This window comes from Ursus maritimus, unplaced genomic scaffold (assembly GCF_017311325.1).
Source record: "Ursus maritimus isolate PB19 unplaced genomic scaffold, ASM1731132v1 scaffold_15, whole genome shotgun sequence".
In the NCBI taxonomy this organism is placed as follows: Eukaryota; Metazoa; Chordata; class Mammalia; order Carnivora; family Ursidae; genus Ursus; species Ursus maritimus.
The window spans coordinates 52,499,533-52,525,447 of NW_024423897.1; the positions used below are offsets into that span (position 1 = coordinate 52,499,533).

The 25,915-nt window shown below is 39.5% G+C and overlaps 1 protein-coding gene across 2 annotated transcripts in view; it reads left to right on the top strand.

The window, feature by feature from the left end:
• DNAH5 (dynein axonemal heavy chain 5) overlaps positions 1–25,915 on the top strand; it is a 209,694-nt gene that overhangs the window by 44,565 nt on the left and 139,214 nt on the right. Inside the window, exons 17-29 of one of the 2 annotated variants that reach the window (XM_008689897.2) lie at positions 734–879; positions 8,169–8,334; positions 8,966–9,205; positions 10,464–10,654; positions 10,743–10,830; positions 12,366–12,499; positions 16,272–16,473; positions 17,037–17,272; positions 19,966–20,184; positions 21,218–21,280; positions 21,575–21,813; positions 22,558–22,798; positions 24,434–24,633. In XM_008689897.2, coding sequence (XP_008688119.2) covers positions 734–879; positions 8,169–8,334; positions 8,966–9,205; positions 10,464–10,654; positions 10,743–10,830; positions 12,366–12,499; positions 16,272–16,473; positions 17,037–17,272; positions 19,966–20,184; positions 21,218–21,280; positions 21,575–21,813; positions 22,558–22,798; positions 24,434–24,633 — 2,365 coding nt within the window. The remainder of the gene's footprint in view (positions 1–733; positions 880–8,168; positions 8,335–8,965; positions 9,206–10,463; positions 10,655–10,742; positions 10,831–12,365; positions 12,500–16,271; positions 16,474–17,036; positions 17,273–19,965; positions 20,185–21,217; positions 21,281–21,574; positions 21,814–22,557; positions 22,799–24,433; positions 24,634–25,915) is intronic. The other variant, XM_008689898.2, reaches the window with a different exon arrangement.

Here is a 25,915-nt window from a genome sequence, read left to right on the forward strand (position 1 = left end):
GCAGGTCACTCTTGGTCTCAGGGTTGTTAAGTTCAAGCCCCACGTTGGGTACAGAGATCACTTAAAAATAAAATCTTAAAAAATGAATATCTGCTGAATACCTCCTGTGGAATAGGCACAGAGCTGTGTTGAAGAAGCAAGGATAACAAAGAGAAATTCCAGAAGAAGGAAAGACACACGACAAGTAGATGAGTAGGCAGTATGCTACACGTGGTGATGGAAGGTTGCTCAGGGGTCACTGTCAGCGCAGGATGAGGGGGCCACTGGAAATACGTGCAGATTCCCAGGAAGCCTCCTGGGGGCGCTGCATTCGGGCCAGCTCTTCAAGTCTGAGTCAGAATGAGGCAGGTGGACAGAGCCAGAGCCGGAAGGAAGCTGGTTAGAGGAGGAACAGTGTGCAGAAACCAGGTGAGAAATAGCGGTCTGGAGCGACTTCAATCCTGATTTCGCTACTGCAGTGTAGTCATGTGCATTTTTGAAAAAGGTTTGTTTATTTAGATTAGAGAGAGAGAGAGAGGGTGCATGAGAGCAGGGGGCAGGGCAGAGGGAGAGGGAGAGAGAGACTCTCAAGCAGAGCCTGGAGTGGGGCTTGATCTCATGACTCTGAGATCACCACCTGAGCCGAAACCAAGCCTAAGAGGCTTAACCACCTGCCACCCAGGCCCCCAGTTGTGTGCATTTTTTAAAAAATAAAATACTTAATCTCTTTTATTCACTTCTATTTTTTCCAAAGAGGACCTGGAATTGCTGCTTGACAGAGTCAACGATCTCATGGAGTTCCGCATTGATGCCGTTCTGGAAGAAATGAGCAGTACGCCGCTTTGCCAGCTCCCCCAGGAGGAGCCACTTACCTGCGCAGAGTTCCTCCAAATAACAAAGGTTATTAGGAAATTGCTGTTTTTATTAAATTTTTTTTTGAGAGAGAGCCAGAGGTGGGGGAGGAGCAGAGGGAGAGGGAGAGAGAGTGTCTTAAGCAGGCTCCATGCCCAGCGCGGAGCCATGAGCTGAGCCAAAATCAAGAGTCGGAAGCTTAACCAACTGAGCCATCCAAGCGCCCCTTTATTAAATTTTTTTTAATGAAGGGCATTTTTTGAAGTATAAATTAATTTTTTTTTCTCTCTGTGATTGGTCTGTGATAGATGGGATCAAACGCAGAGCCTTCTGACAGTAATTTGAAACTGAAGAGGAACGAATCTAAGGAATCGCCTAGCCGTAAAGAACAGATCGTTTCTTTTCAGATCAGTGGGAGGGAAATTGCCATGGGACACATTTCTCTTTTTTCCATATTTTGTGAAGAATTGAGCTATTTAGTTGAAGTTTCCAATAAGCTAGTGCTAGTTAATAAAACATTTGTTTTCAATAGCTTCGGGACAGAATTTCTTCTTTAAACATTTCTGGAGAGCATCACGTCCCAAACTGGTGTTCTGTGGTCCACAGGGCCGGAGCCACTGCCAGGAAACCAGGAAAGCTGGGTCTGTGTTCAAACTGCTCAGGGTAAAGGCTGGACTCTCCTTTCCCCTTGCAGAGTCTTTACACATTAACATTGTAAAATGCAGTCAGAAGGTCTCTTGGAAAAGAGCCCATTTAACTTTCTTTGACCCCTTATTTCTCAAACTTCTTCTGCAAATGGAACACTTTCTTCCCTATGCTGGGATTAAGATCCTAGAAACAGTGCTCCCTCCATGAAGCAGCCTTTTGGGAAGGTCATTTTAGCATCATCATTTGCAGTGTTCCTGGTGGGCATCCTGAGTATAAGAATTCATCAGTGATGATTTTGGTATGTCAGGAGTACCCACGACCATCTCCACTAGAAGAATGATTTATAAGAATGGTGGATTAAGATTTAAGATAATGTTTAATCTTAGATTTAATCTTCAGATACTAGATTTGTGAGAAGGACTCCTGGAACTCAACATCTGTTGCACTGAGACTGAGATTTCCTACAGGGATGTAGTAAAGACACGCAGTCAGACCCTAAGGGAAAAGAGGCGGGAGTTTGGAGGAACGCGTGTGTGGGCTTCCTTATGCTCTCTTGCTCTCATGAGGGGTCACACAGAGCTCACTCTCTCCCCAGCAACAAAAATGCACCAACGTGTTTGCAACATTTCTTCCCTGGGAAAGCCCATGGGAAGCTCAGTGCCTGAGGTTTTTAATGGGTCTGGCTACATAGGCACCATCTGCCCACCATGGACCCAAAGTCAGATACCCAGAAGGAAGACAGGTTTGCGGCATTAACCACACCGTTTGCACAGGCTGTGCAGGCAGAGTGAGCCAGTCTTACCAGCTGGGGAGCTGTGGGAACCTTCCTGCCATCCAGGCCCCCAGACACCAGCTAGAGACCAAGCTGCACACAGAATTGCAGTCTCAGGCCTGTCCTGGCAACCCTTTCCTGCGTCTGCGGTAATCTTCAGTTTACGTTAAATTACTGTTAGATAATCAAAATTAAATGTTTACATTTTAGAAATTCTCTCTTTCCTCCTTTATTCAGACTCATGAACTGTGTCTAGAGCCCTAATTCCCCCAGTCCCCCTGGCTCATTTGTCATGATCTTGCCCTCTGGGCATATCAGTTGGCTCCATGGTTTTAATATTACCCCTATTCTTAGGATTATTGTATTAAAATGTTTCTTTCAAATGTAAGCCTAAGTTTTAGAATATTTTTAAAAACGGAAAAAATAGTATTTTTATCAGTTAGACCGCCGTTGTTATAATTTTGGTGTATTGCCTGTTTATATGCCTCTTAGTAAAGTTGCAAATAGTGTTTTTTTCTCCCACTTAACATTTTTTCAAGAAATATTTTTCATGTTGCTATGTGGCTTTCATGGTCACCTTTTTAATGATGCCTTCAGAATGTTCTATTGAGTTTATGTACCTTAATTTACTTACTCGTTCCTCATTGCTGGACATTTGGATGGTTTCCAAAGTTTTGCTATTTTGCCAAGAGCTGCAATGAATGTATTATATGTATCATGTTTTTCCCCTCTAGGAGTATTTCTTTCTTCAAAGCAAAATTATTGCATCAAAGAATGTAGCTTCATTTAATAGCTCTTAATATTTGTAGCCAAATTACTTTTCAAAAGGATGGCATCAACTTACAATTCCATCAGCAATGTGTTAGTACCAATTTCACGATCTTCCAAAAGATACTGTTTTATTGTAATTGTAATAAATGATAATAAAGATTTTATAATGAGGTATATAATAAAACAACAAATTTATTATAAATAAAATACAATAAATTTATTGTAATAAATAATCAGAATTCTAATTTATTAATTTTAGTTTAAGTAGCAAAATCATAGAACCTAATTTTAATTTGCATTTTGATTACCAAAATCAGTGATTACCGATTAAGTGAGTGCTTTCCCAAATCCCTTGTTTACTTTTTATAATTCATTTATTCTTCAACAATTTTTATGGTGCTTCTGTGCAAACCACTGCTTGGAGATACAGCTGTCAACAAAATAGATGAACTCCCTGCCTTCATGGAGCCCTTTTCAAGTGCAGCATACGGAAGAGCAAACAAACAAAAAAGCCAAGAAAACAGAAGTCAGGTGGTGATAAGCTCAATGGAAAAAAATTAAGAGGGTAATGAAGTAAAGGAGTATCTGACAGAGTTGTGATTTATGTTGATGGACAGGGATAACTTCTGTGATTACATTTGAGCAGAGGAAGCGAGGGAGCAAGCCATGGGAATAACGCTGGGAAGAGAATTCCAGGCAAAAGGAACAGAAAATGCAAAGGCCCTGAGGCAGAAACTTGTTATGGTAGTTGGAGGAAGAGGAAGATGTTGCACTGGTGTTCATCTAGTATGTTTTTATGCTGAGGGGGAAGGAGAAAGGGAATGGTTAATAAGCATGGAAACCGGGGAAGGAGGGGAGTCTGTGATTTAGACCTCAGGTTAAGTAATTATTCTTAAACAGAAGGGGAAATATTGCATTACTGAAAAAGGAGGAAAAGGGGTTAATGATGGAAGCCAGTTTGTCTTCTGGGTGAGGGCATGGGGTCAGGGAGTTGGGTGAGTCCCTGTGTCATTTGCTTTGAGCTATGGAAATCAAGGTCATTAGCTGAGTATGTGGAAGAGGATGGTGTAAAGATTTGAGGACACAAGGATTTGAGGATACAGCTGATATGGGGCCTGGTAGAGGAATGTGACTATAGTCATGTAGAATCATTCCTGGGTAGTGTTAGGGGCCTGACTGAATTTGAGGACCACGAATTCCCAGTACAAGGCGCCTGCATTGCCTTGACCTGTGTATGGAAGTGGAGAGGGTTGGTTACCTGTTTCACATGGGTTGGGCTTCTCCTGGGTGGGGCAGTGGAAGGCTGAGGGAATGACAGAGTTAGTAAAGATATTGGCGAAAGAATGGTTGAAGTGAGAAACCAAGTCATTAGGAAATAGTGTGTAGAGTGAGGGGATTTAAGATACAGACTTGAAAAAAATATTAGTGATCTCTCAGAGAACAAGGAGCTGGTTTCTGTGGAATGAGATGAATAAGCCTGGCAAATGTAGGTCTTGTGGTTATGTGTGATTTGCTGACTAGTAATAAAAACAGTACTTACCCGTCACTATTCTAGTATTTTACATATGTTATCATATGGAATATTCCCCAAAACTAGGTAGGTTCTATCATAATCACCACTTTTCAGATTAGGAACCAAGAATTTCCCAGAATCATGCAGAGTTAGGACTTGAACCCAGGAATTTTGGTGCCAGAGTCTATACTTATCACCGGAGGGTGCTGACTCTATCCCATCCCTTACTCAGTCTCCGACCCTCCTTTTTTTCATAATGGTCTCAAGGCTAGGGATGGTGGTTGGTAGTTGGGTGAAGTTCTGAATTGGGAGTGAAGTTCTTACTTTGTATTTTATTTGATGGTAAAGAAATTTAATAGTTTATTTCAGGACACATCAGAATGTTCCTATGTTAATGGTATCAAAATGCCATGTGCCCTGCGGCAGTGGAATGGAGGTGAAAGTCATTGGTGATGAGGAGGTAAATGAGTCATGAAGCTGACGTTTGGAGTAGATGGTCCACGAGCACATTAGAAGAGTCTCAAGATGAGTAATGGTGGGGCTTGGAAAGGGACTGGACCCTGTGACCAACCAAGAGAGTCTATTATTGCATGGGCTTATTGCCCAACCAGGTGGTAAATCACTGACTATCTATATCATCTGTCTCTATCTCCATCCATCCATCCATCCATCCATCCATCCATCCATCCATCCATCCACCTATTATCTGTCTATCTCTACAGAAGATCACAGTGCCACAATCATATTACTTTATACTTGTTAAATCTCATTCTTCAGAAACACGGAATCTCACGAGAGGGGAGAGGAATCTGTGAATTAGGGGCTGACTCTGGCTTGTTGCCAAAGGTGAGGAGAGAAGGAAGGCTGGCTAGAGCAGATTGATGTGAAATAAAGAACTCTTCATGGAAAGAAAGGCTGCTGATGAACTTTCGGATTATTTCCCCCACTGTTGGAGAAGTAGGTGTAATTTTGGTCTGCCTGTGCTGTTCCAGTTGGTTCCCTATCTTTATTTTATTTTTTTTAAGGCTTATAATCTTTTATTAGATTTATTTCTAGTTACTTTATATTTTTCTTGCCATTTTGCTTAGGACATTCTTTCTTAGTTTTCAATTACTATTTTCTAAATTCAAGTATACTATACAGTGTTACATTAGTTTCGGGAGTACAATATAGTGAGTCAACAGTTACTCAGTGCTCATTGTGATAAGTGTGTTCTTTTTTTTATAATAATTTTTTATAATGTTATGTTAGTCACCATACAGTACCTCCCTAGTTTTTGATGTAAAGTTCCATGATTCATTACTTGTGTATAACACCCAGTGCACCATGCAATACGTGCCCTCCTTAATACCCATCACCGGCCTATCCTGATCCCCCACCCCCTCCGCTCTGAAGCCCTCAGTTTGTTTCCCAGAGTCTATAGTCTCTCATGTTCATTCCCCCTTCTTTGTACCCCCCCTTCCTTCTTCCCTTTCTTCTCCTACCAATCTTCCTACTTCTTATGTTCCATAAATGAGTGAACCATATGATAATTGTCTTTCTCTGCTTGACTTATTTCGCTTACCATTATCTCCTCCAGTCCCGTCCATGTTGCTGCAAATGTTGTGAAATCATTCTTTTTGATGGCTGAGTAATATTCCATTGTATATATGGACCACATCTTCTTAATCGAGTCATCTGTTGAAGGGCATCTCAGCTCCTTCCACAATTTGGCTATTGTGGACAATGCTGCTATGAACATTGGGGTGCATATGGCCCTTCTCTTCACTACATCTGTCTGTATCTTTGGGGTAAATACCCAGTAGTGCAACTGCTGGATCATAGGGTAGCTCAATTTTTAACTTTTTAAGGGTCCTCCACACTGTTTTCCAAAGTGGCTGTACCGACTTGCATTCCCACCAACAGTGTAAGAGGGATCCCCTTTCTCCACATCCTCTCCAACATTTGTTGTTTCCTGCCTTGTCCATTTTTGCCATTCTAACTGGCGTAAGGTGGTATCTCAGTGTGGTTTTGATTTGAATTTTCCTGATGGCTAATGATTTTGAACATTTTTTCGTGTGTCTGTTAGCCATTTGTATGTCTTCATTGGAAAAGTGTCTGTTCATATCTTCTGCCTGTTTTTTGATTTGATTGTTTGTTTCATGTGTATTGAGTTTGAGAAGTTCTTTGTAGATCTTGGAGACTAATCTTTTATCTCTAGTGTCATTTGCAAATATCTTCTCCCATTCTGTGGGCTGCCTCTTAGTTTTTTGACTGTTTCCTTGGCTGTGCAGAAGCTTTTGATCTTGATGAAGTCCCACAAGTTCATTGTTTCTTTTGTTTCTTTTGCTTTTGGAGATGTGTCATGAAAAAATTTGCTGTGGCTGATGTCAAAGAGGTTGCAGCCTAAGTTCTCCTCTAGGATTTTGATGGCTCTCACATCGAGGTCTTTCATCCATTTGGAGTTTATCTTTGCGTATGGTGTGAGAGAGTGGTCAAGTTTCATTCTTTTGCATGTAGCTGTCCAATTTTCCCAGCACCATTTATTGAAGAGACTGTCTTTTTTCCACTGGATGTTTTTTCCTGCTTTATCAAAGATTAGTTGCCTGAAGAGCCGAGGGTCCATTTCTGGGTTCTTTATTCTGTTCCATTGGCCTATGTGTCTGTTTTTGTGCCAGTACCATGCTGTCTTTGTGATCACAGCTTTGTAGTATTGCTTGAAATCCAGCAACATGATGCCCCCAGCTTTGTTTTTCCTTTTCAACAGTTCCTTGGCGATTTGGGGCCTTTTCTGGTTCCACACAAATTTAAAGGCTGTTTGTTCCAGTTCTTTGAAAAATGTTATTGGTATTTTGATCAGGATGGCGTTGAAAGTGTAGATTGCTCTGGGTAGCAGAGACATTTTTTTTTAAAGATTTTATTTATTTATTTGAGAGAGAGAGAGACACAGCCAGCGAGAGAGGGAACACAAGCAGGGGGAGTGGGAGAGGAAGAAGCAGGCTCCCAGCGGAAGAGCCTGACATGGGGCTCGATCCCAGAACTCCGGGATCACGCCCTGAGCTGAAGGCAGACGCTTAAGAACTGAGCCACCCAGGCACCCCAGCAGAGACATTTTAACTATGTTTATTCTTCCGATCCATGAGCATGGAATATTTTTCCATCTTTTTGTGTCTCCTTCAATGTCTTTCAAGAGTGATTTGTAGTTACTAGAATATAGATCCTTTACGTCTCTGGTTAAGTTAATTCCGAGATAACGTATGATTTTTGGTGCTATTGTAAATGGAATGGATTCCCTAATTTCTCTTTCTTCAGGCTCATTGTTCGTGTATAGAAATGCAACTGATTTCTGAGCATTGATTTTGTAACCCACCACATTACTGAATTGCTCTATAAGTTTAAGTAGTTTAGGGGTGGAGTCTTTTGGGTTTTCCGTATAGAGTATCATGTCATCTGCGAAGAGAGACAGTTTCCTATATTTAATGCATTCTTTTACAGGATGCCTGGCCTGGATTCACATAAGGGGTGTGGCCAAGACTGTTGGAGGCCAAAATCCCATCTAGATCCTGAATCTGTGGCATTACTACTGTTACTGATGTGGTGTGAAGAGCTAGACAAACAAATATGACACTGTGTTAATTGTTCTTTTTTTGATAGGACCTTTGTGTAAAGGGTGCTCAGATACTAAATTTTAAAAGCTCATTAGTGGAGGAAGCAGTGAATGAGCTAATAAATATGTTGCTGGATGTGGAAGTTCTAGCCAAAGAAGAAAGTGACAAAGTGTCTAATGTGAATAGTGCTGATTCAAAAAACAAAAGTTCAGGTAAGAGATGGTGTCATGGAAGGGTCTTATTTTTCTAGGACATTATTGAAAACTAAGATTTCATTTCCTACGTAGTGATTGGTCTCACACTTCTGTAAACACTCTCCCAATTTTATAAGGACATTTATAAATCTGAAATTATGATTCTGAGCATATTGTCATTCCTCCCATTATTTTTTGTTAAACTGTACACGCATGTACCTTATCAGTAGAGTAGGATGGATGATGGATTAGAATTCCCGTTGGAGTACATCTGCCTATACTAAAGCAAACCTTTCGTGGGCCAGATGAGGTCACTGAGAGGCAGGGAAGGAAAGTGATTCTCCCAAGGCTTTATGGCTATTGATGGAAGAAAGAGCATCAGAACCCAGGTCCCTGAGGTCTGGTCTTGTTTTTACAGCCATAGCGCCTGTCTCTCCTCCTGTTTCCTCACATGGAGGAGGAGAGGCCTCCATCGGCCCACCTGGTGCCCCAATTTCTTCTTCTTATTCTTTGATGGATGCGCTTTCAAGGAAATCTGATGTTTAAGTATTATTCAACTTGCATGTAATTATCTTAATTTTCTTCCCTTTAATTGCAGTAGATGGTTCTGTCTTTCCCCATCTCTCTCAATCTTCTCATCTTGTAACAGCAAAGAGAGAAGGAGGAAAGTCTGACACCTTGACATCATCCCTTAAGGCCCCGGCAGGCCTCCCGCCTTTGGCAACAATCCTGAGAAAGAAGAAGGAGACTGAGGTGTTAGAGGAGGAAGCCTGTGGGCTGCTGTCCCATTTCAACCACCAAAACATGGACGCGCTCCTGAAAGTTACAAGGAACGCACTAGAGGCCATCCGCAGGCGGATTCATTCCTCCAACACGACGAACTTCCGGGGTAATAATTCCGCACAGTCTGCCTCCTGGCAGGCTAGACATGGTTGCTACTTGTGTGTGTATGTGTGTATTCCTGTTATTCTTAAGAATTTTAAAAACCCACCATTTATTGAGAGCCTCCTTGTCAGTTTATACTTTATGAACTTTGATTATCCCAACAGTTCTATGAAGTAGATCTTATTAATCCATACTCTCCAAAGCAGAACATTTCTTTACTATTTTTGCATCAATTTAGTACTTTCCAGCCGGTTTGTTCATTCTTAATATGATCATCTTCTCTACAGCACAATTCAGAAATGGGTGTTGCATTTCCCAGATGAGCCGCAAAAATCCATCCAATCTAGAGACATTCTGAAATTAAATTTTAAATTAAAAACGAAAATACATTATTAATTAAAATTGCAAAGTGATAGGGTAATAAACCCTATTTTGAATATTGGCATTTAAGGGGAAGCATCTCTTATAGTTCAAAGTAGATGAATAAAAGTGGATACATTGAAGAAATTTTTGATTGGTAGCATGGAACCAAGAGTTCCACGCTTTTAGTTCCAGATAGTGCTTTTATTTAACCCAGGGATAGTATTAGAACTTATCAAGCATTGGTCGATATGCTGAATATTAAATCACATGTCTTTCCCAACTTTATATATTACAGGTATTTCCAACTTTGTAAAGTTACACACACACACTCACATTTATGTATTTATGCCTATGCTGATACTCACACCTATAGGCAACTTGAACAGTCCCTTGGATGTAAATGATGAGTTACGCCTTATTTCTTCTCCACTCTTTAACTGCTCCCAGTTTGGATTATATACACACTGTGGTAGAAGAGGCATAGGTTTTATGTGACATTCCAAACTGGTTATTTGTTCTGACCTTGGCTTATTGTGACAGCTCTTCTTGTTCTTCATGCCTCGCTTCCTTATTCTACATTTAACTAATTCGTTGGCATGCTGGCGTGTGGACAGCCTCATTTGCAGTGTTTTAGGTTACAGTTTCCATCATTAAGCCAGATCCACATAGTGGGTGGCCTTTTATGGAGTAGACCGTATCAGCAGAAAATGTGTTGGGTTCCACTGAACTGCTGTTATATTGAGCAAAATGAGTTCCCCCGCAGTTTTCATTCATCCCCCATATATTTGTCTGATAATGTATCTCTTATGTATTGTTCCAGGTGCTTTAATTTTCCTGGTTTAAAAGGAAATAGACCCCATTTTACATTCGTAAGTCTTCCCTCTTTTATGTTAACTCAGACAGTAAGAGTGCCGCTAGGCTGAAGCGGAGCAGCCCACCCATATTCCGGGCAGGCATCACTCTGGCCATTCCCAACATCGCCGTGGTCCCTGCCCTGGAGGACCTACAGCAGACGCTGAACAAAGCCGTGGAGTGCATCGTCAATGTCACCAAGGGGGTTAGACAGTGGAGCAGTGAGCTGCTCTCCAAGGTGGGTGTGGGATGAAGGCTTCATTTCATATGGAAGCTGCTGCTTTTATGGATGGGACTGAGCTGAAAAATATCCTTTTACTTTGTAGAAAAAGATGCAGGAGAGAAAAATGGCTGCTTTGCAAAATAATGAAGACAGTGATTCTGATGCTGAAATGGGTGAAAATGAACCTCAAGGTGAATGTTTCTTTAGTTCTTTCTAACTATTCATTGAAAACCAACATTGATGGAGCTCAAATGGATTTTTTCCCTCCATGTAATTCCTAACTCAGTGTTGATTGGAATATTAATCTACAAGCCAGTTTTAAGTTAATATATTATAAAAATCCATGTATTTTAATGGCTCTAATATAAATCGTGTGTCTTTAGTGTATACGTCACAGATTTGGCTGTCTCACTGATTTCTGTCCACTGTAATGCTAGGAACGGGGAGGATAAGAAGGACTTCAGTCTCATGAAGTCGAGCACATGAGCAGGGGGAGAGGCAGAGGGAGACAGAGAAGCAGACTCGCTGCTGAGCGTGGAATCCAATGGGGCTTCATCCCAAGACCCTGAGATTATGATCTGAGCTAAAGTCAGATGCTTAACCTACTGAGCTGCCTAGGGACCTCCAAAACTTGATAGTTTAAAGATTATAATGTGGCAGCTCTGAAAATCTGCTAATCTTCCCCCCGACAAGAGTCTGTTGTTACTGTTTGTTTCGTTATTGGCTGTATTGACTTTCCGGGACTAATTCTGTAAAATTTGTCTTTCCCGTGGTGTGCACTATTATAGCCTCTGATTGGTTAGTTTGAAGGTCAGCTATTGATTGCACAGAGATTTCCTTAATCCTTTGAACCGTTAAGTCTTATACCCTTTGCTTGGGAATGGTATGGGTGCTGGAGCACCCTGAAAGCTCAGGAGGTTTTCAGTACTGCCTTAGCTTTTATTTACTTGATTGTGTAAGGCCCAAGTAAAAGATTGGGGCATTTTAGGTCTTTCCTAGGCATGTGGATAGCTCTGTACAGATGCATGACTTTCTAGAACCCCAAGGGATAGGTCAGGGCTTCACAATGCCCTTTGTGGATATCCCATTCCCCGGGTCTTTAATATTTTTGGTCAACCTCTTATTTGCCTCAACTAATATCATTGTCTCAGTCATCCGTGAAGTTAATTGTTGCTGAGTGTTTTTTAACAAATGCCTGTGGTGATAAGGATTTTTTTCCCCCTTACTCAGTGAGTTCTGAGTCAGGTCAAGTAACAATAAACTCTGAACGGGGCATTTCCAGAGAACTTCCTGATGGGTCAAAGAGTGACAATTCTCGGGCTTCTCGAGGAGCTCCCAATGCAGTCTGGCCCCTCTGGTGACTGCTAGGCTGTGGCTGTGTTTCTCAAGGTGACCACATTGCCACCGAGGGGGCCGTGGGCCTAAGGAAGTTAAAACATCTCGAAACTCACTATTGGTACCACAATTTTAGCATTTTTTTCTGGAATAAAGAAGCACTACTCGGCTTGTTGCCAGCTTTGGTTAATGTCCAGAGTCCTGAAAAACTGATATTGACAAATGTTCCTCATTTTCAGTTGCTTTTACAAAGGATAAGATTGTCAGAGGTTCTTCCTTTACAGAAATATCTTCCTTTCAGAAATCCCCCTCATCATGTTAAAGCATATTCCCTATGCTGTTGATATAAACTTTTTTTTCTCTCTCTCTCTTTCCTTTTTTTTTCTTTTAGATACCTTCGAGATAGCATCTGTAAACTTACCCATTCCTGTACAAACCAGGAACTATTATAAGAATGTGTCTGACAACAAAGAGATTGTGAAACTAGTCTCTGTGCTTAGCACAATCATCAACTCCACCAAAAAGGTATGCCAGAAGGACTTGCCGTCAGAGCCCTGCACTTTGCAGTGTGTTCCTGTGCGAGGTTGAAGGTCACAAGCTTGTCCTAACAGCCTGTGCCTTAACCATGGTGCCTCTGGTGGGGAACTATGGAACCTGGCATGTGTTTGGCAAACGTTTGTTTAACTAAAGATTTTTCTTCCTAGATTGCAAGGTGACAAAGAACAATTATTCCTATGTTTCATAGTGTATTCTAATGCTGTAAACCTATGTATTTACTGATTGAGTACAAATAGACCTAATCGTTAAAAAATTTGATATGTTTCAAAGCAAACTGGTGTTGCATTTCACTTTCAGAGAATCAGTGATACCAGTACTGACTAGTATCATTTGAAACATAATAAGATTTATAGTCTGTTTTTCATATTTGTGTAGTCAGGTAAATATCAGCTGAAAATTTATGTGTATTGCCACTTGGAAATAAAATAATACAGAGAACAGAGCAAACAGTAGTGTTATCGGTACAAACTTATACTCGACAGGGGTGTAAATTCAGGTTAACTTTTCTTCCAACCTGCTCTTCTCTCAGCTTTCCTTTTTCTGTTCAGGTGAATCGGTTCTTGCAGAACAATTCAAAACCCTGAAGTCAATTTCTACTTAAAAAAATCTATATTCACATTGCCCCTAAGACCTGTTGACTCTTCAAAAATGTCTCTCAGTGTTGAGGGAATGGTTGTCACTCTGCAAATACATCTTTTCTGTTAGTCAGTTCTGATAGAATGAGCTTCATTTGTTTGAAAACATTTTGAAAAGCTGCCATTGCTGTAACCATGTGAAGAAATATTATTAAGTTTAATTTTCATGTGTTCCTGAGGGAACTGGAAGCTTTTGCATTTATGCATTTTCAATTTTCCCTTCTTAATATATTAAAGGCCCTATATTTAATTTTGCCCTAGGGACAGTGTTCACATAATTCAATTTAACAAATATTTATCTAGTGCTTAGTTTATCAAGCTCCATATAAATGATAAAGGTAAGTAGTCTATAATGATAATAAACATTCAGATCTATTTTTGAATGTTGCAGTAATCATGGAAAATACAATAAAATAAATCAATAATGAAGCTCATTACTTTCTCTGAATATAAGCATCCATGATTATGAAAATCGAAGGGTAAGTCATACTGCTGGCGACAAAATGCTTATCTTTATATTATTTCTGTTACGTTTGCGTTTATATTATATGAAGGAACTGTGCAAATCTCAGGCACTTAGAATAACTCGAAGGACTTTTTTCGGATTGATGAGATGCACAAATTGTTTCCGGAAGAATAAATACACACTTAGTCATCGTACTAGACATGGCCAGCCCTTTGCAGCCAAGGACCCTTCTGGGTGATTCTGCCTCAACCATGGAAAATCCTATGATCCCAGCCCTTTTCTTCTTGCCACAGCTGATTGGATCAGAATGTAAATCTGACCTGCATTCAGCAGATCCATAAGCTAGCCATCAGCTTACAACACTGCCTGCCTTGAAAAGATGAGCTGGACTGAACCATCGAAATCACCTTGGCAGAAAAATAACTTGAGCAGAACAGCTCTACACATGTAGTTCAGGCAATTCTTCCTTGAAACTCTAGGTTACTTCCACCTTATGTATTTTTTATTTATTAATATACTTTTGACATTAAGCTTTTACTTTAATTCCCGTATAGTTAACATACAGTGGGTTACCTCCACTTTAAAAAGTTCCAATTTAATAAAGAGTGACACTGTCAGAAAAGATAAATGACAGTCTAAAACTTATTTAGTTAGGGTATATTCTTAATATTATAAAGTCTAGGGTGTTAAAAGAGCTCAGGATTCTGGAATTTCTACCCATTTTCAGGCAACTTTGATAATCTGTAATTCATTCTCAAAACATCATATGATTGTGAATGAATGTCTTCACGCTGTTGAAATACATACTGGGTATGCATGTCAACATCTCAGCCCAAGCCGGGGGATAGGTTTGGTTGGAATAAGTAGTGGCAGGCTTAGCTTTGTGCATTTTAATGGGTGGGAATTCTCAATAGCTATGAAACCTGAAGCACTGTGAGGGACATTTCAGCTGCGTGTGGGGAGTGGTGGAGTAAAGCTGCTTGGTTTTCGTACAGGTTGGTAAAATTTACTGAAGTGATTGGGCCATTTAGAATGCTGTTGGTAATGCCATATTTTTTCCCCCAAATAATGGCATTTTCAATTCCATCTCAGTTTAAAAATTTTTTCTCATGTAGCTGTAACTCTGAAATTATAAGCCAATAAGAAAAGTCGATTCCCAACAGGTATAAACATTAGAAATGAGGAGCCAATTCTTTAATTATTTGTAGATGATAATGATCATCTTCATGTAAATCCTCAAGGCTAATCTAAAAAAAAAAATGGCCCAATGAGAGTTAAGTCGTTAGCTGAAAGATCATTATGGTCATTTCTGCTGTAATACAATAAACATATTCCTAAAAATCCTCTTTTGCAAGGTTGTATGTTTACTATAACATGGATTATGAGAAAAAGAGGTTTGAGGCAGACAGTCAAAACCTAGAAAATTTTGTAGTTACAAAAACTATGACAATCACAGTAAAATATTCACCCATTTAATAATGGTATAGTGAGTAAAGAGCTTTATTATCAAAGGTGAAAGAAACTTGGTGAAAGGTGGGTGTGAGAAACAGTTGAAGCTGCTGAATTATGGAAACAAGGATAAAATATAGAAAGATCAGGTTGGACTATGCAAAGAACATTCTCAAAGGAAAAAGTTGTGTGGAAGGCCTGTGCCCCTCCATGGCCTGCTGCTTTAGCTGGTACAGAACAAAGTGCTGGGAAAAATAGCATCTGATGTGACCTCATAATGTTGACATCCTTCTCTAGTTTACCAAATGTGAGTGAGACAGTTGACCTCACAGAGGCACACTTTATAGCAAACAGGACTGCTTTTTAAAAAATCAATTTTTTAAAACTTATATGCCATCCATAGCCAGTTATAAAAACAGTAGAAAAAGATTCTTTTTACAATAATCATATCATTGAAAAATGTCCAGGAACATACATGATAAAGGGTGTGTGAGGTCTCTATGAAGATTCCCATAACAGTTAACAAGTAATTTAAAATAATTAGAAGATTTGGAAAGATATACTGTGTTCCTGGATGGGAAGATTTCATATTGTACAGATGTCGTCCCAATCCAATGGGTTTATACATTTTATGGGATTCCATGCAATCTTCCAGTGCAGTTTGATGCTGGATATATTATGTTTGCCCCTCCAGATCTTATCTCTACCCTCTGACCTTTGGGAACAAATTAATAGATTTCCATTGAGGCTTTCAATAGATTTGACCAATGAGAGACTCTTGGGGGTGGTGATGATGGGGGGTGGTGGGGGGTGGGGGGGGAAGAGAGTGACCTCAGAGTGATTTTTTCCATAGCACCTTGCTTTAATAAATAATAAATAATTAATAAATAAATGATTTTGAACTGCGGTTTCTGAACAAAAGGCCAGCTCCAGTCAAGAGGCTCTTGTCCAAAAGAGTCTTTGTGGACTCTCTTTTTCTAGTTTCTAGAAACTATCCCCTTCTCCTTTTGGCTAGGAAGGCTAACAGGTTGATGTTACTACTCTTGATCTACCGTGTTCATAATGTATCTAATTCCAGTTTTGTGGATTTTAATAGATTTGTGGGAACCAACAGCAATCGAGCAATACTCACTTATACATCCATTTTCACATCTTTCCTCTCAACAGAAATCTGTTATTTGTATTCTAGGAAGTTATTACATCTATGGATTGCTTCAAACGCTACAATCATATTTGGCAAAAAGAGAAAGAAGAAATGGTTATGATGTTTATTATGAAAAGCCCCTTGCTCTCTGAATTTGAATCTCAGATTCTCTATTTCCAAAAGCTAGAGCAGGAAATTAATGCTGAGCCGGAGTGCATCTGTGTGGGTGCTGTTGCTCTGTACACAGGTTGGTTCATTTTCTCACAGGCAGTCATAAAAATTCAACAGTATTGTTCTGTCTCTTTACCTAGATTAGCATTCCAGAGAGTTCTAGCTATCTTTAAGATTGAATTTCCTTTTATGGGCCTCATGTTTTAAGACCAATTTGTAGATTTGTTTTTAATTCCCTTCTGCATAATTATGTATTCTGGACTATTTTGAACACTTTGCTGCTAAACCTTGAAAATAAATGCTAATTCAGAGAAAGAGGATGAGCATGTTGTATTTGGAATTAAAATTTACCCTTCCTTTAGTAAATAATTATAAACATTTGAGGCTTATCTCCAATGGTTTTGATAATGTACTTTTTTTTTTTTTAGCATTTTGAAATACATTCCAAATTGTTGTAAGACAAGCTTCGTAAATGAATATATAATAAGTAGGAAAATCTAATTTTTTCCCAGTTTGATTTTCTTACACGCTACAGGGCTGTAAATTGCAAAGTATTTATTATTGGTGAACAATAGCACCCTGTCTTTTCATACTGGTTCAAAATTTTCAAACTGATCTGGGGACATTTGGGTTTTACAGCTGACTTAAAGTTCACTCTGACTACTGAGACAAAGGCCTGGATGGTTGTCATTGGCCGTCACTGTAACAAAAAATACAGGAGTGAGATGGAAAACATTTTTACACTTGTTGAAGAATTCAATAAGAAACTGAATCGTCAGATTAAAGACCTAGATGATATTCGCATTGCTATGGCAGCACTGAAAGAAATCAGGGAGCAGCAAATCTCCATTGACTTTCAAGTAGGACCTATTGAGGTGATTGATAATCATTTGTTCATTATGGAAATATCTCCACATGTTGAGTGATATTAGCTGGAGTATTGACAAGGTCTGGTCTGTAGTTACTGATGGATGCTTAATCTAAGAACAATTTCTGTAATGATGATACCTAACCTTATAGGGTACCTTCTGTGGGCCAGTTCTGGTCCTTTACATGACATCTAAGGTTCCTAATTGCAGAGCCTGGGATGAGGATTTCTGCACAAGTGATCTATTGATGAGTGCCCACAGGAGAAGGGGGTGAGGGAAACAGGAATGATGAGTTTGGGTCAGGGGTGGGGTAGCTAAGTGAGAGTGTGATTGTAGCTGTAGACTGATTTCTGCTAGATCCACGGGCTGCTCTGGATCATGAGTTATACCACACAGTTGGTCCTATCTTGAGGGAAGGAGGACTGCCCTTTATACCCCCAAGTCAGTTGGTCATTGACCATAATCTCCCCATGAGGAGGCTGCCATTTAGCTGAGGACAGTTTTCCTGGGAAAGAGGCAGCTGTGATCCCCACAGACAGCACTCCTAGCAGTTGGGACTTGGTAAACAGGACTTGGCTGGAGCTGTAGGAGAGGAAAAATTCATCCTCTACCCTTCAAGTTCTTCTCACTGGTTTAAGAATTAAACTGACATGAGACAGATCAACAGGAGAAAAATCAAAGTTTTATTATGTGTATGTAGAGGCCCAATAATGAAGTTGAGACCTAAAGAAATGAGCAAGGCAGGCAGTTCTTATGCTTTTTAGGCAAAGAGACAATAAATGTGTGAGCAATTGACAGATCAAAGAAAACTTAACTTTGGGAGCTTAATTGAAGTAAGGAATTCTAAATGGAATTTGGGCTGTGGTAGTAAATTACTAAAAAGTAACAAGGGTTGTTTACATAGCTTTCTCAGCTCTAAAGGTCCTGTCTCTGGTGATTAGGATGTCTCTACCTCCTGGTTCAGAGAAGGTACCTTTCACATCTATTTTCTGCTCTCTGGAGACAAAGTGGGGCGGGGGGGAGGTCAGAATGTTCTTTTTACATTACCTGATTCTTAAGTGACTCTTATTTAAAATAATCAGTGTGGCAAAGTAGCACATTTTGGGGTGGCCTGCCCTTGGTCCCTACAAGTGCTAACAGTGTCCGTTCATGTATTAATTTTGTATTGACTCATTTAATCCTTACCAAACACCTGTTTTAACATAAGGAAACTGAGGGTCAAAGAAGTGATGCAGATTAGCATTATACATTACTTTTGTAATTGTACTGTATCATATTTTCTCTTCTATATGAATATGTTTGCTCAGGAATGGGTTACTATGTTATTCTTTTTAAATGAGATCAGTATAATTATAGCATTAAAATAATACTAGAAAAAATATCTTTTTATCACACCATAACTTAAATGTTTGGACTTAAATTCTGATGGTGAGGATTGTACACTAGTCCTATTTTCTGCATCCCTCTTTGAATTTTGGAAAATGTCCAGTTACCAGGAAAATGAATCAATGAGTCAGGAAAATCATATGGTCCACTGTACCCTTCTTGGGAATTGAAACATAAGCTTAAGAGTCCCTGCTTTGTGTAGAACCAGGAGCATCGCGGGGGGTTTGAAGAGGAGGCCCAGTGACTGACACCCGTTTACCCCTGTCTGTGAATTCAAACAAAACTATAGTCAAGTAGTCAAGATCAAACAAACACCTAACTGGCATCAAGATCAAAACCTTTATTCCTGATAGAACTTATTTGGAAAATGGGGCTTAGTGTACAACTCCCGTATTCCCATTACCGCCCAAATCCATACACACACTACCAAATCCATACACGTCACACTTGTGAACACTATATCCCAGAATTGTTGAACCAACTCACATATCAGAGGCAGCATTGGAAAGCTGCAGGCCCCTCTGTTACCCTGCTTTTCTTTATTGGTACTGGGGGGCAGACCAGAGGGATGCATTCAAGGTGGAAGAAGAAAGAGGGAGAAAGACACTGGGCTAGATTTGCCCAAATCAACAGTCTTTTCCCCAAATTAATGATCAGGCATTCATTCTACCTGTATGGGGAGAACTAATGGTGGGAAAGTAGGGCAGGGATATTTAGGGAAAATCCTTTCTCATGAAAACCAATTTTAATCTTTTAGCCAAGAGAGTAGTCTAGGATTTTGCATCTTGAGTGTAATGAGTTGGCTCAGGCTTTGATACACAGGTTCCCTCTTGTATCTTACTATTGGAACCTCTTACCAACACAATGAAATGAGATAGAGTTAAAACCCTGATTTATTTTATAACCGTAATATTAGCAGTTAGATTATTTTACACTTTTCATTTAGTTGATATAATTTCAAAGTCTGGAAATACAATTTAGGGACCTAAGTAAAAATACCTTTTATTTGTGTAATGATTTATAGTTTTTATAGTGTTCTAAATTCAATTAAAATGCTGTTTTTGATATTTGCAAAAATCCTGTGAAACAGCCAGGGAATTTGCCTGATTTTACAGATGAGGAAACCAAAGCTTAGGGGCTCAGTTGCTCATTTGAGCTTTTATGGTTTTCAAGAAGAATCATAGACCTCTCTAGGAAGTTTCCCTAACATTCTGATCTTTTCCAGTCTAATGCTTTGAAAAATGTTTTAATAAATGAGTGTGTAGATTTATGCATCCGACTGGCAGAAATTAAATTTTCTTTCTTTTGTGTAGGAATCCTATGCCCTGCTTAACAAATACGGGCTTCTGATAGCAAAGGAAGAGATGGACAAAGTTGATACTCTGCGTTATTCTTGGGAGAAGCTTCTAGCACGTGCCAGCGAAGTTCAGAATGAATTAGTCTCACTGCAGCCCAGTTTCAGGAAGGAACTTATTAGCACCGTGGAGGTTTTCCTCCAGGACTGTCGCCAGTTCTACTTGGACTATGATTTGGTACAACTCCAGCTTTTTCTGTTTGTATTTTTGGGGAAGAGTGAACAGAGCATGCAAAGTGTTTAAAGATTGTATGTCAAGTTTAATGAAATTCCCTAGGAGTGGAAATTTTATTTTCATGGAAACAATCTAAGAAATAGGAATTTAAAAAGTGTTGTCCATGTTATATCATTGGTCTGTTCCTGGGGTGGTTTGATAGCTTTCTAAACTTGTGTAGACAAATACTATTCACATATGGTTAAAACAGTCCTCCTTCTATAGCTTTCCTTTGTTCACAAACATAGAGTACCCAGCAGGTGCCAGGCACTGTCCTTGGTGCTGAAGACACAAAGTGGACAAGACAGATGGAGTTCACGTTTTAGTCATTCATTTATGAGTTTTAATGCCAACTCTTCTACTGGGAATATGTTGTATAATAAGACCCATTTCTAGCCAATTATAATATACTACAGGAAGATAATATGTAGAGTGAAGGGTACAGTTTGTGCCCATTACATAGGAAAAACACACCAAACCACAAAGTTAATAAAGTTATGAGATTGAATCCATACACTAACTTCATAGATGAAGAAGCACAGAAACCCACATATTGAAGGTGTTCTAATGTAGGAAAGAATGTTAGGAATGTTACGGTTATAGGTCACTTTACAAATAGATATGAGAATGGTAAAATCTGTGAGTTTTGTGGCATTAGTGTTTTAGTTCAAAACTAGACATTATATGGGCTTCCTATAGAGGGCTTATTGACCCTTCTTTGCCTGTGTCACTTAAGAAATGAACAGTAATTGTTTTTAATTTTCAAAATTTCTTGAAATTTACAAGTTTTGGTATTATTTAGAAGTTGTGGTATTTTTAGACTTGAAATAATTTCCAAACGAGACACTTTCCTGAGTCCTTTTCTACAATTAAAAAATGAAGTTTCCTGTCATTGATGTGACATGCTTGAAAGCTAACTTTGATGTGCAAATACTTTGAGCTCATAAAGTCCATAGGCAACACTTCATTCTATTTTATGTTTAACTTTTTGTTTCAGAATGGTCCAATGGCCACTGGCTTGAAACCCCAGGAAGCCAGTGATAGGCTTATCATGTTTCAGGTAATCTTTTTGGTTTCTTTGACCTTCTAAACAACCAAAACCTTAATGTGTTTTAGATACGTACATTTTTTTCCCTTAATATAGAAAGGTCTATTGTGGAATATTTTTAAAAATGTGATTTGGGATGATTATAATTGGAGTTAGTTTCTATGTAATTAGCTATAGTTATTTACTATTCTTGCTTGCTTGTGCTCATAGATCATCCACATTTGCTTATTTTCCAATTTTTTTGACATTTACATGTTTATTCATGTGTAAATCATCTTGTTGAGTTTTCACTTGTCTTTTCTTTAGAATCAATTTGATAATATCTACCGGAAATACATCACCTATACTGGAGGAGAGGAGCTTTTTGGGTTGCCAGTTACTCAGTATCCTCAGCTTCTTGAAATAAAGAAGCAATTAAATCTTCTACAGAAAATATACACTCTGTACAACAGCGTCATAGAAACTGTAAACAGCTATCATGATATCCTTTGGTCAGAAGTGAATATTGAAAAAATCAACAACGAACTTTCAGAGTTTCAGAACAGGTGAGAAATGAAATGTTTAGCACGCCCAGAGCTATCGAATCTCAAATGCTTTCTTTTTTGATAGGCTGTCAAGTTCTCTTCTCACCCCCAGATGTTTTGAAAGCACATCGTGCTGCATTGCTGTTGTCTGTTGACATCACCCTTGCCAGACACTATTTATTAATTAGCCCTGTGTGTGCATGGTGAGACGAGCATATCCTTTAAACCTGGATGAATCTGGTCAGGGACTTTTCCGCATCTTGGAGAGAGCTGATCTCTATTTATATTACACTTACCAACATTTGAAGATTATGTGAGATGACTTCCTGTAATAAAAGCAAGAGCCCTCTGATTTTTCTACATCCTTTTAAGTGTTGAACCCAAAGAAAATAGAGGGTCATTTGTTGTACATTTTTCGGTTGACAGCCTGATACACTCTGTTGTGCTTTGTACTTAGAAGGCTCTTAATACCTGTTTGTGGAATTGAGTTGAATTGGGAGGCACCTCTATCTTTTAAAATAATGCCTTTCATTCCTAGTAAATTTTTATGAGGGAGTTGGAAAAAAACCTTTCCTGGTTGGGAGGAATAATTTTCTATAATGTAGAAGTATGTTATATCAACGGATATTGTCTGAGTCATGAGATATGAAAATGTGGTAGGTATTCAAAATGACTGTTTTTGATAGAAATGCCAGCAGGCAGTCTTGGACAGGATATACCCAGGCTCATCTTTGAATAACCACTCATGGTGGCTTCACTTTGCAGGTGTCGGAAGCTGCCTCGGGCCTTGAAGGACTGGCAGGCTTTCTTGGATCTGAAGAAGACCATTGATGATTTCAGTGAATGTTGCCCGCTCCTGGAGCACATGTCCAGTAAGGCTATGATGGAGAGGCACTGGAAAAGGATAGCTGCTCTCACTGGGCATAGTCTGGATGTGGGGAATGAAACCTTTAAGTTAAGAAATATCATGGAGGCACCTCTTCTGAAATACAAAGAGGAAATAGAGGTACAGTTGGTAGAAAGCATGATGTGGTGGTGGTGGGGGGGGGGATTGGATGGTCCCATGGGATTTATTTTGATAGTATTCCTACATTATGGGATGTTGGATCAGTAAACCATACTAAGACAATTAAAACTCTTTTCTGGGCATTCAGCTCTTCATTCCTTCAACAAATGTTTACATGACAGTTTCTGTGTTAAGTGTCGGGGACCTAAAGATGCATTTCTGCATTCGTAGATCATTAAATAATTTCTGTAGTGAAATAATTATCCAAAGAAAGGTATAGTTACAAGATGTGGTAAATACCATTGAAGTAAAAGTATCTGCTCTATGACAGCCTATAGTAATAGGCTCCACCTGTTTGGTGGTGGGGGGGGTGATAAAGGTAGGGAATGCTGGGGTGCATGTCCGTGACTGCTGGGGGTGTGTGTCCATGTGTTTGTGCGGTAAGGCAGGGAGAGGCTTGGAAAGTGCAAAGAAGACAGTGTCAGGCAGGTGGGGCAGCACGTGTGAAGGGTGTGAGGTGTGTTTGGGAAACCAGAGGAACGCCAGCATGGCGAGGGTGTGTTATTGATTTTGGTCTTCGGACCAATGGGGAGCCATCTGGGAGATGTATTTTGAGCAGAGATGACAGGGTTGGAATTGCATTTTGTAGAGATCACTGTGGTAACTGTGTGGAGAAAGGATTGGGGGAGGGCCAGTGGGAATGATGGGAAAGTCAGCTAGGGGGTTATAAGAATATAATTTAATTTCCTCCTCTCGTACTGCATCGATTTGGCTCTAGAGTTAAATTAGAGACACATTAAATTTTGAGTCTTTGATTAGAGTTTCAAAATTTAAAAGGTTATTACATTATCTGTTTTTTATCCAAATGGAGATATAATTGACATATAACATCGTATAACTTTAAGGTATATCATGTATTGACTTGATACGCTTATATTTCCGCATGATTGTCATTGTGGTGTTAGCTAACACCTCTGTTGCGCCACATAATTGTCATTTCTTCTAGTGGTGGTAACAAGTCTAGTCTATTAGGAAGTTTAATATTTATAATATAGTGTTGTTATCTATAATCCCTGTCTTGTGTATTGGATCTCTAGGACTTATTGATCTACTGGTTGCAAGTATGTACCCTTAAACATCTGTCTTATTCCCTCTCCCTCCCCCAGCCTCTGGTAACTACCATTCCACTCTGAGTTTGGTTTCTCAGGTTTCCACATATAAGTATAGTTGATATATGTATTCCACATATCATATAGTATTTGTCTCTGACTTATCTCACTTGGCCTAATGCCCTCAAGGCCCGTCCACATTGTCGCCAGTGGCAGGATGTCCTTCTTTCTCATGGCTGAATAGTGTTCCATTGTTGCGTATCTTTTCTGTCTTCTTTCTTTCTGGAAGAGTTTGATGGGAAGTTTTACAAATTAAGGTTCTCTTGTCTAGTAATAGCTCTATCTTCACCTCCTTCCCTAACTGTGTATCTGTATACACATGCACCATTTCTTACATTGCATTTTACAGCATGGAAAGGTACGGATGAAGCAAATAGTGCTTCAGCTTCACCTTTGCTGAATCTAGACTGTTCAAGAAGGATGTGTGGCTTTCATGTGATAAAACGAGAGCTTGCAATTTTAATAGGACATCTGTATCAGTGCTGTGAAAGAGAGGGACATTGAGCAGAAGCTGAAGCAGGTGATGAACGAGTGGGAGAGCAAAGCATTCACCTTTGGCAGCTTTAAAGCCCGTGGAGAGCTCCTCTTGCGGGGAGACAGCACCTCAGAAATCATTGCCAGCATGGAGGACAGCTTGATGTTGCTGGGCTCCCTACTGAGTAACAGGTAGGAAGTCTGTCTGTCTTACCCCTGAGATTCAGGAACCATCATAACGAACATTTTAAGGGAAATTCATTTTTAAAATGCAGCAATAGCCCCTGTACAATTTATTTAACGTTAAAAATCCTTGTTATAATTTTAGCTTTTGGCACAGCATGTATAATCCTGTTTTTATTTCATTATCCTCTATTTGTGGGATGTGTCTGAGACCATCAACTGGACAAAATAATGCAACATGTAATTAGCCACTTGGATCTTGCGGAACATTTCAACTTTGCTGCTGACAAGCCTCACCGCGCAGCTGACAGCTCGACAGGCTCTGGAGTCCAGGGGAAATTAGGCTGAGTTTCAGAATAATCGTTCTACTTGGGAAATTGTTGTGCCAACATCTGTGGACTAGAAACTCTTAGTTGTGTACATACTTTAATGAGATGACAGATTAAGATGGAGAATGAATTGAACTCATAAAGAGAAGTAAAACAGCACAGACCGACACTAGTCTAACACTTTTGTTTGACCCTTAACAGCAAAGCCATCACGCTTTGGACACATGAGCCTTAGACTCATGAACTTAACATTTCCTTGGTTCATTGCTTTCTTTTGCTCCTTGCGAAATAAATTTTTGTTCTCCAGCATCTTCTCAAATACATGGCAATAGAGTAGCATGTGGGTATCATTGAGATAGGAGTTTATTGCATTCTGTCTTTCAAATGTCACTCTATTCTGTGGGTATATGTGTATCAATAATTTTAATGTAAGGATTAATAACCCCTTAATACTGTTTAGATAAAAATTTCTCTTCTTCACATTTACTTGGTACACTTTAGTGTTTGAAGTGAGTAATATGGAATATAAAATTAGATCTTAGAGATTTAGACCATTGGTAACCTTGACTCTCAACTGCTTCGGATTTGCCAGTTTTAATGAATTTGGTTGTGACTCAAAGCCAAGTAGAATGATGGATAGGTGGAAAATAACACACTCTAGGCAGGTAGAAAATGTACATGTATAAATTAAGTAAAAATTATCTATGTGGGGCACCTGGGTGGCTCAGTGGGTTAAGCATCTGCCTTCAGCTTAGGTCATGATCCCAGGTCCTTGAGATCAAGCCCTGAGTCAGGCTCCCTGCTCAGCAAGAAGTCTGCTTCTCTCTCTCCCTCTGCCTTCCATTCCCCCTGCTTGTGCTCTTTCTCTTTGTCAATAAATAAATAAAATCTTTAAAAAAATTATCTATGTTAGGGATTGGTCAACTATCCTTACCAATGACATTGAATCCACAGATAAGAGC